Source organism: Cottoperca gobio, chromosome 5 (assembly GCF_900634415.1).
Source record: "Cottoperca gobio chromosome 5, fCotGob3.1, whole genome shotgun sequence".
Lineage (NCBI taxonomy): Eukaryota > Metazoa > Chordata > Actinopteri > Perciformes > Bovichtidae > Cottoperca > Cottoperca gobio.
In genome coordinates, this window is record NC_041359.1 from 19,853,395 (window position 1) to 19,863,740 (window position 10,346).

A 10,346-nucleotide genomic window follows, 5' to 3' on the forward strand; every position below is an offset into this window, starting at 1 on the left:
GCAAATGAACTGAACATATCTCACTGCAGGACACATGTCAAAGAATATAAGTCAGGCGTACATCTCCATATGACTTCTGGCTGTTTTATAAACTCTTCTAGTGAAATTAAGAACATGGTAATGCCCTCGGTTATACCATATTGTTAATTGATTACTGCATCATTTTTTGCATCGTAAAGTAAGTGTCTGAATATGGGAACACTTGTTGGGATTGTTAGAGACCATTTTCTGGTTCCATGGCCCGACAGGACATTGGTACTGTACTGTATTGTAAATGAGATTAAATGTGTTGTTTCTGATGTTATATAATTGTACAGTATAATACAGTATTGAGACCCTACTTAATGGTTTTCTGATTGGTTTGTCACCAGCGCTTTGTTTTTATTTAAATGATCTCACTGCAATCTCTATATGTTGGAAAAAAATGTTTTCTTGTTGAATAAAAAAAGTAAAAAATACCATTTCTTATTTTTTTCCTGAATTTATTCCTGGGGTATATGGGGTCTTATTAATAAAAAACTTATAGAAAAACATTGTAAAATAAATCACCCTCAACTGTTTCAGTTTCAGGGTCCTGGTATTGTTTGTCCTACAATTCACCTACATCAGTCTCTGATTTGGCAGTTCAATGTAATTAAAGAGGAGCAGTACACCGCACATTTCAGCCCCTGTAGTACAAAATAAGCATGATTTATCTGCAGGGGTTCGATAGCTACCAGCAATTCACGAGTAGGGTCAGACTTTCAAAACTCACTTGCACCTATTTTGTCAATTTGTTTGCTCTTATTTCAGTTTATAGCCAGTCAGTTTTTACAGGGTTTTACACAAAATCATTATCCTCATCATAGTACTTAGGGCAGATTTCTTCTAAAGTAATGTTATAAGTTAACTAAACTAATTACTAATTGTATGTGAACTGAAGGGGTAATACTAAACTCAACTGTATTTATGTAGCACCTTTTATACAAACATGCAGTCTAAAGTGCGTCACATAGCAAAATTAAAACATAGACAAAGTAATAAGAATTAATTACAACAATAAATACAAGTTTGCAAGACTGAAAATAACTAAACAATAAAATGTCAATTAGATAGCGAATAAAACAAAAATAAACACAAATAGAAATGATATAAAAAAAGTAAAAAACTGATTTAAAAACCTTTTTAAAGATTACTATAAATTAATTTCAGTCGATAAATAAGCTTTTTACACGCCACACTGAGAGGTTGCCTTGGTAACGTTAGAACCGAAGCCGTTGGCATCTTCCTGGTCACGCGAGGGCGCTGTCTCGAGCGCGGCTCCATCCTGTCCAGCAGCTCCGTTGCCTACGTCACCACATTCCACCGAATGCGATGGAACAGCGTGTAAAAGCGTGAAGGTGTCTCACAAAACACGGCCAGAAACATGTAAGTTGAATGAAAAGGTGACAACATGTGTTTTTTGTGTCCGTGTCTTTCCGGTTCATGGTAGTCGGACAGAAACATTATTGTAGCTCGCGGTGGCTGCCGAGAGGTTACCGGCTTACTTCTTACAGAGTCACTTGAATGTTTCTGTTGCCGGGGTTGATTTTTGAGCCTGTTTGTTGGTGAAATCTGTGTTTTAGATGCAAGATGAGGGAAGCGGCTGTCCTGCTCACACCGTGTGTGGTTCTGTCTCTTCTCCTGAGCTTCAGCCTGGCAGCCAGGCAAGGACAGGACATCAGATGTGGAGGTATGTGTTTAAGTATCGTAAGGCTCACTCTCTGTTCAGGACAGGAACGTCCTAATGCGTGTGTCCTCTCCTTCTGCTCCGCGCAGCCTGCAGGGCTCTGGTAGATGAGATGGAGTGGGCCATCTCCCAAGTAGATCCAAAGAAAATGATCCAGACGGGATCCTACAGGATCAACCCGGACGGCAGCCAGTCCATCAGAGAGGTGAGGATGCAGCAGCACAGCCACGTAGTAATGTGTCCAACCCGTCCAACCCACTCTGCAGGCTGCATCACTTTATCAAGTCTCGCACAGCCAGACCAGACGCATCTCCACAGCGCTCACTACTATAGTATAGCACATGTTTTTAAAGCGTATCATATGTTTCTCACTGGGATAAGTTGCTACTACTAACCTAACTACTAACTGATTAGACCTGCAACGATTAATCAACTATTTTGATTTATAATCAATTGATTTTTAAAGGGAAAATGTCCAAACATTATTTAGTTCAACTTCTCATTTCATTTCCATTCTTCTTGTCTTATATGAAAGTAAACTGATGCTGTGCTCTCATAAAATAAATGATTTTAGTATTAGGTTTAGTGTTGGGTGAGAGTAGAGACAAAACAATTAGGCAAATGATCTCAACTTATCATCTGACTGTTTATTTTGCAACAAAACTGAAATGCAAAATAAAGTGTTATCACTTAATTTATTATTACTTAATTTGGTAACAACTGAAGGCACTGTTACATGAAGAGGAACCTCCCTTCCTCTCTAATTCAGAGTTTATGACCTTTTGATGCCACCAGGTTCCTCTGGCTCGCTCAGAGGGAAACCTCCTTGAGCTGATGGAGATTGTGTGTGAGAGCATGGCGGACTACGGTGAACGCACAGATTCTTCCACAAACAGGAAGTCCTATATTAGGATAAAGTCTCGGCGCGGTGAGGCCATGGACCTCTCAGAGGCCACGCTGGATTCAAGAGTTACAGGCAGCTTAAAATTCGCAGTGAGTACAAAAATATAAATTAATACAAAATGCAACATCATGTTTTAATGTCCTTGCATTATAATGCTTTTATTGTCCATGATAATAATATTTTTTATGCAACCCACAGCCCAAAATCTTTTGACTTTATACTGTTAACCGTGCAGCTTATAACAGTTTTTAAACTTATTTCTCCAGTGTGAAACAATTGTTGAACAGCATGAAGATGAAGTCATTGAATACTTCGCTCACGAGACAGATTATGTCAAAGACAAACTCTGCAGCAAGAGGACAGGTATGAATCAACAGTTATGCAAACTCTCTTCTCTGCTCTGTAAACAGCCTGCAGTTCAGTTTTTTTTCAGTGTTGGCCTCAGGTAAGTCATTAATGGCTTCCCAGTTGTGGTGAGGAGTACATTATTGAATGTTTTTGTATTTTTATAGAACCTGGTTAGTGCCAACGGTTTATTTTTGGCAACATTTTAAATGAAACCTGTAAAATAAAGTGATTTTGCATAAATATCCCAGTTTTAAGCTTCGATTTGGTTACTTGTCCTGGCACATGATGTGTTCAATGATTTAATTTAAATTAATTAATTAAACCTGCCACAGTTATTACACATTTCTCTTTTGTTGTTGCACTGAAGTGACTGTATTTGAATTAATTGTTTTCCTGTCCTGTGTGTTCTGCAGACCTCTGTGACCACGCTCTGGAAATCCACCACGACGAACTTTGATATCCTTTCACCAGCGCTGCTGTTTGTGTGCCGTAATGTTTTCAGTTGTCTCTTATCACCGGTTTACAACATGGCCGTGGTGGTAGATTACAAATTATTATGTAATATAATTAGAAATCCACCTAAAAATAAAAGTGTTATTTCTGTGATCTTTGACAATTTAAGGACCAGTTTATAATTTTTTAGCCGAACCACTTTGGACTATCATGTCACTCTAAATTATTATACTTTTTATTATTCTGTGTTTTATATAAACAATGTCTTTCGTCCAAATGCTCTTCATCAGATAAAACTGAAACTATGAAACTGCAAAAATGAAGTTATACTTGTACAGGATTTCTCACAGGATTAATTGTACATTAAGCATTCTTAATTTAACACAAGTACAGAGATCAGGTTGAATTTTGGTCAAGTGGTCCTTTAGTACATATTGCTTTACACTGATGAAGCCAGGAAGAAGTGCATTGATGCCATTAGTATTTTTATTTATAATGAATGGACATCCATACTGCCCGCTCACCAATGAAAGTGTCATCTGATGCCAAATTACATTTTTAGTTCTAGCTTTAAGCTTAATATTTATTGAATTGTCCAAGATCACAGGAATAACTTATTTTGGTTCAATATTCAATTTAGGTAAAACTCTTAAAGATCAGAAATGAAGATGATTTGAGGGGAATTAGTTTCACTATTGTCCAAATGACAGAATGTGCCTTTATTGCTGAACAAATGTATTTTCACACTCTTCAGAGATTGAGCCCCTTGGTATTGATACTTTTGATTTGAAATGTATTGAGAGTTCAGAAAACATATAAAATGTTGCTGCTCGGGTTTGCAGGTTGGAAATGTCCTCATGAATTGAGCACACAGTTTCCACTAGAGAAATTGGCAACTGAAGATTAATTCAAATGACAGCAAAGTCAAAAAAGAAAATTAAGGAAGAAATGATGAGTTCAAGCGTCTTTGTAGCCGATACACTTTAAAACAGTCCCAAGGACAACAAAGTAGTATGGGTTAATGTTAACAGTAAGTATGTCTAAAGAGGTCTTTCCCTCCTTGCTGCCCTTCTGATCCAGAGCAGAAAAATATATTTATACCAAAAAGAAAGTATAGAATAGTTTATAGCTTTAGGAGCTAGCGAATGACACCTCTTCTTTTCATTAAACACCTCAGTACCCAGCTGCAATTCCTTTAAATGAGCCTCGTGAGTAAAGTTGTGTTTCCTTCAGTCTCGTCAAACTGAACTATAATGTAACACCACTAGAGTGCGCTGTAGTCCACAATCTGATAGTTGAGTCTAAATGTAAAAATCATACTCAGTTAGAAAGTCTTCATGGTGTACTGTCGATGTAGAGTAAAAGTATTTTTGGTATCATTTATTTTTCAATGTTTGAAAAATAAATGAAGTTGTGAACATTCTTCTGATATTTTCTTTTTTATATATAAATTTTGTAAGTTCTCTGCATATGTTTTTGTCTTTAATCAATGGAAATATATTTGACTCATGTTAACTACATTTTAAACTATCACTCATAAATCGGTTAAATCACAAAAAACATTCTGATTGTTTTGTATGCAGGCCCCATACCAAGGTGACGGATAATCATAACCGGCAATGACCTTTGCTCCTTGTTGACTGTACTGATAGCATCCTAATGATTATAAAAAGCAAACATTAGGGAACAGTCTGACAATAATTATTTAAGATCAGCCACAATGGCTTCGTATACAGTAGGTAGTTTCTTGCATGTTTACATAATGTTGTTTAATGTATTGTTGGACACATTTCTTTGGGGGAAGAGGACACATACAGTAGTTGATTCTTTTATTATGATTTTATTAATCTTTTAGAATAATGGACTGCTAACAAAAAATGAAAATACTGAAGTGTAGGCAGGGAGGCCTTAAGGCAAGTTAAATATTGCACTAAAATGTAAAAAAGACTTGTCTCAACATTTATAGTAGAAGAACTGCTAGTTTGTTGACTCCTGTTTGACTGACGAGGTACATTTAGTAGCTGTTCTGAAGCTTTCGACTGTATCACTTGATCTTCCACATCAAATGGAAATTGTCCATTTGTCACAAAAACAATGTCATTTTGCATTATTGACTTATTATCCATGTTGGTATAAATGTTGAGATTGAAAGTTCATTCTTGATATTAGAAACAGCAGCTAACAAAACACTCACACCACAATCACCACAAGACAAGATTAACTTTCCACAGCATTTTGTGAATGCACTCTATCCTTTTATTTACTTATAATACAGAGCAATGGCTTGGTTTTGTGCCAGAAATATCACCACAACATGAAATCACTCCAAATAATCAAATATTTTATTACATCCACTTTGATAATTTCACAGCCACATATTTACCTTAAACACTCTGTAGCAGGGGTTTTCAAAGCCCCTCAGACCTCTGCTCTAAAAACAGCACATAAATATCTTTTGAGAAAAAGTATGAAAGTTACTACTAAGAATAGATTTGTCAAATAAACAGAGATAGTTTGTATATTTTAGATTTCCCTAAAGTCAAAATCATAATTTTCCATAACAATAGTAAATGCATCAGTACTTATCCAACAGATGTTTGTACTTCCATTCCTAATCAGGCACAAAACAAATGTAGAAAGTTGTTAGATGTTTAATTAAACATATCGGACCAATGTTCCTTGTTCGTGCAGTTATTTTACAGAATCACTTTCAGTCATCCCTTCATCTGACGCCTCTGGCGTCATGAAAGCCGCCTCATTTTCTTCTAGCTCTGTTTCTGTCATTTCCACCGCCCTGGTTATATTCGTCACCTCCACCGGGCACTCCTCACTCTGACCAGACTCATCTGTGACGCTCTCGTCTCCATCCTTATCTCCCTCTTCCTTTGCCGCAATCTCATCTTTCACTTCAGCAGAGCAGCATCGCTCTCCCTCAGCCGTCTGAAACTCCTCATCTTTCCATGTCTTGCTTTCTGTCCCGCCATCAGATGGCGCTTCCTCAACCTCGTCCTCATCTGCCTCAATAACGGTGTCCCCAGAGCCGTGGCTGCTGATGCTGCTGCAGGACAGTGTGTCTTCTTCAGCATGTCCGCTTGGCTCTTCGTGACACGGATCCTCCTGGATTTGTCCCACCTCTACATCTTCATCCCGTCCTTCTGTTGAAACCTTGTGGTTCCCTGTTCCATCAAAGACGATCCTCTCCAAATGCATGCCCACTACCACATCTGGGAAACCCAAGTCCTCCCCTCCGTTCTCTGGATCCCACAGTTCACTCACTTCCTCCTCCTCATTCTCAGAGTCAGGTGCTGTATGTTTCCTAATGCGATTTACCGCATCCCACAGAGACTTTGGATACTGGGGTTCTTCTTTGAGCGTTAACTCAGGGTCAACACTTCCACTTCCCTCTTGCGGAGGAGGAGTTGAAGAGCTGGAAGGCAGCACTGCGGGTGAATCAGTGCAAGAGGAAGATGAAAAGTGAAGGGATTCTTCACAAGACTCAAGATGAAGAGGAGGAGAGACAGTTTCTGGGATGCCAGCAGCAAAAGCAGCATCAGGATTGACAGCAGGCGGACGGACTGAGTCCATTTCCAAAAGAGAAACAAACTCTGCGTCTGCCTCGGTTGATGTGTGTGGTGTAGAAGAAAACTCGGAGGGTACATCCAAAGGTGATTGAGACACCTCACAGTCTGAGTCTGAAGGGGAGGGAGGAGGAGAGTCAGAGGGTTCAGTCTGTGGTTCAGTGTCCTGCAAAATGTTGATGTCTATATGAGCTTGATAGTCATTTTCTGGGGAGAGTGTCTGCTCCGAAAGACCTGTAGGGTCTTCATCAGCTTCTTCTTGTGATTGCTCCTCAGTCATATAGTGTCTTTCATGGCCATTATCAAAGTGTTGCTGCGAAACCTCTGTTTGAGTCTGACTGTTTTCTTGGGATATTGTCTGTTCCAAAAGACCCGTAGGATCCTCATTGACTTCTTTTGGTAGCTGCTCTTCAGTCAAACACGTCTCTTTTACATACGCAACGTCCTCTGCTTGGACACATTCAAGTTGTTGGTGCAAAATGTTGACCTCCATCGCATTTTCTTCAGATATCTTAAGTGTCTGTTCAATAACATGGTCCGTAGGATCCGTATCGGCTTCTTTTGTTCGTTGCTCATCAGTGGCATCGCTCTCTTTCACACAAGCAGCATCATCTGGTTGGCCACTTTCAAATGGTTGCTGTGACACCAGCCCCTCTGTCATATCTTTGGCAAGGTTCTCAAAGGAGTCACTGATCTCAGTGTTTATTAGCTGTGACGTTTCACCCTCTTCATCCTGGTCCTCAACACTGCACACTGTGTCTGCAGCTTGATCTATTAAATCAAGAGGAGAAGGGCTTGGGGAAAGGTCTGTAGATCCCGGGGGAAGGGGTGATGGGGTGTGAGGCAGAGATGAGGTTTCAGGGCGAGGAGCTAGGTTTTCTGCTGAGTTGAGGGCAATCAACTCAGGATCAGGACCTTCTTCTATGTTGGATTCAGGATCGGCGCATGAGAGCATGAGAGAAAGATCAGGGTTTGGTGTTTCAAAGTGTGGCGAGGGTGAGAGCGAAGAAGAATTAGAGATGTCATGGGGTGGACTAAGACACTGAGAGGGATGATGAGAAGAGGTATCATTTTCCTTCTGCTCAGTTGTACCCTCTTCACCAGCGGGATTAAGCAGAGGATCCTCAGTCATTTCAGTTTCAGATAAAGGTTTGATGTATGCTTCGAGTTGGGAATCAATGTCGTTCTCTTCACACATATTAGACACCTGATCCTGAAGTCTTGCAAAATCCCCACCAGCTTCATTTGCCGCCTGATCTTTAGCATCATCCTTCTCTTGCAAACGCACAGCACCCTCAGTTTGGACAACCTCGAGCTCACTCTGTGACTGTTCCTCTTCTCTCATGTCCTCTGGGATTTGTTCAACATCAATGGGGTTATCTTTAATTGGAGAAGGTTCAACATCCTGGTCCTCCACACACAAGTCGAGAAGTGACTTTGCATCTTCTGGTTGCTGCTCAGTAATGCAGTCATGCAGAGGGATTCCTAGGATCCTTTCAGCACGCTCCTCCAACGTTTCCCTTTCGGAAACTGAAGATGAGGACATGCAGAGGCAAGAGATTTCACCTTCTCCCTCGGGTGCCTTTTTGTCCATAACATCTGAGTGTAGTTCAGTCTCAGGCCTTAAATGAATGTGGAAGGGGTTTGTTTCTGTGTTTTGGTCAGTTCTCACATCCTGATTCAGCGCACTGTTGGGTTGGACACATTCAGGAGAAACGGTGGATTGAATATCAAGAGAGCTGTGTTCAGTGTCTAAATACAGAACATGCTCTTTCTTGGGTGAGGGGATCAGCTCCATTTTAACATAAACACAGGTTGTGTCGATAACCAGTAGACCCTCACTGTCCTCAGATTGTGTGTCTGTCTTGATGTCCAGTTTGCTTACTTCAACATCAATTGGGGGAACTTTACCAGAGTCCTCTTGGATGTGCAGAACATCTGATTCTCCATCCTCGCTGTTTTCTTTCAAACATGTGGATGAACTCTCAGTTTCAGCCCTGCTTGTGATACTAGGCTCCCTCCACAAAGGATATTTGACCGTCACAGGCAGCTCTGGCTGAGCAACTTGTGTCCCAAATGTAGAATCAGCACAATTTGTATTCGCAACAACATCTGTCTCTGCTTTGTTTGATAGATTATCCTCAAGCATCTCACTTTCTATGTAGGTTGGAGTCTCCTTCCTGACATCTTTCACATCAGAAGTATTTGACTGCTCTGTGAGTGTTGCGGTTTTGAAGTCTACCTCATCTGCAAATTTGTGTGTTTGATTAAAGCCACTACTGTCCCATCGACCTTCAGAAACGCCTCCTAATTCTGAGTTTTGAATGTTTGTTTGCAAGGTACAAAGTGGCAAAGAATGGGTTTCTGTGCTGCCTACTATTCGCGACACCAAGCAGAATATGGTCATCCCTCCTGTCTTTTTGTTTAATCTGAACTTCCTTCCTTCGATGACTTTTGAGGATGGCCTCTCGTTTATCTTTCTATTCTCAACTGCTTGTAACACTTGTGGCTGCTGCAAAGACGACACACCCTCATGCTGTTTGTGTATCTCCTGGATACTAAAATGACTGCTGGCCTGTAAAGCATCTGTCTCCTGTCGTCGGTGTTTTAGTCCTTCAAGCTCTGGGAAGCTTTTTTGTTTCCCAGCTGGTTTTGTAAACTCCCCTCTCTCTCCTTTTCTGTGATCCTGCATATCTACAGACACATCCTGCTTTCTGAGTGTAGGATGTGACCAGTAGGTTTGTCTCTTACCTTCCTGCTCCCAACTGGGGTCACAGTGGTGCAATGCAGGTGAACCTTTATGTGGACTGTCATAGGGAGGAGGAGCAATATAGCCAGGAGGTTGGCTGAACATCCTCCGTTGGTAGCCGATCTTTTCTTTCATGTCCACCATGTGGCTTGTGTCGGTGGCAGGAGTTTGTGATGGATAATAGGCTGGAGCTTGCTGTCTGCCCCCTCTATCCCACAGTCCTGATTCTCTGATGTTTGCAGATTGTCTGACTTGTTGCAGCGCTGCCACACGAGGATCTGTCCCAGCCCTGCTGTCCCTCTCTGGAGCCCTGTTGCTCTCCAACAGCCCCTGAGAGGTGCCCCTCAACTCTGCCTCTATGCGTCTCCTCCTTGGAAGTGAATGGCTGTATCGAGCTGCCCAAGCCTCCAGCTCTCGATAGCTGCTGTCGCTCCTCTTAGCAGAAACTTCCCTATTGTAGCGGACAGGACCACAGGGCTCCCACCTCCTCTGCCACCCCTCCCTCAGAAATCCTCTCTCATATTCCCTCGCTGCTCGTTGAGCTGTCGTCCAATCTCTGTCTCTGGCTTCATGCGGCTGATAGTCTCCCTGGTCCTGGTGCTGCTG

General features: G+C 41.2%; 1 protein-coding gene across 2 annotated transcripts; it reads left to right on the forward strand.

The window, feature by feature from the left end:
• Nucleotides 1-1,241: 1,241 nt before the first annotated feature.
• On the forward strand, nt 1,242-4,880 carry cnpy2 (canopy FGF signaling regulator 2). Of its 2 annotated transcripts, none has more exons than XM_029431552.1 (6): nt 1,242-1,407; nt 1,605-1,711; nt 1,798-1,913; nt 2,504-2,701; nt 2,879-2,975; nt 3,374-4,880. In XM_029431552.1, the coding sequence occupies exons 2-6, from the start codon at nt 1,612-1,614 to the stop codon at nt 3,415-3,417; spliced, it is 555 nt and encodes a 184-aa protein (XP_029287412.1). In that variant the 5' UTR covers nt 1,242-1,407; nt 1,605-1,611; the 3' UTR covers nt 3,418-4,880. The 2 variants fall into 2 exon arrangements, with proteins under 2 accessions (XP_029287412.1, XP_029287411.1); XM_029431551.1 differs by having other exon boundaries at nt 1,405-1,424.
• The last annotated feature ends 5,466 nt before the right edge of the window (nt 4,881-10,346 follow it).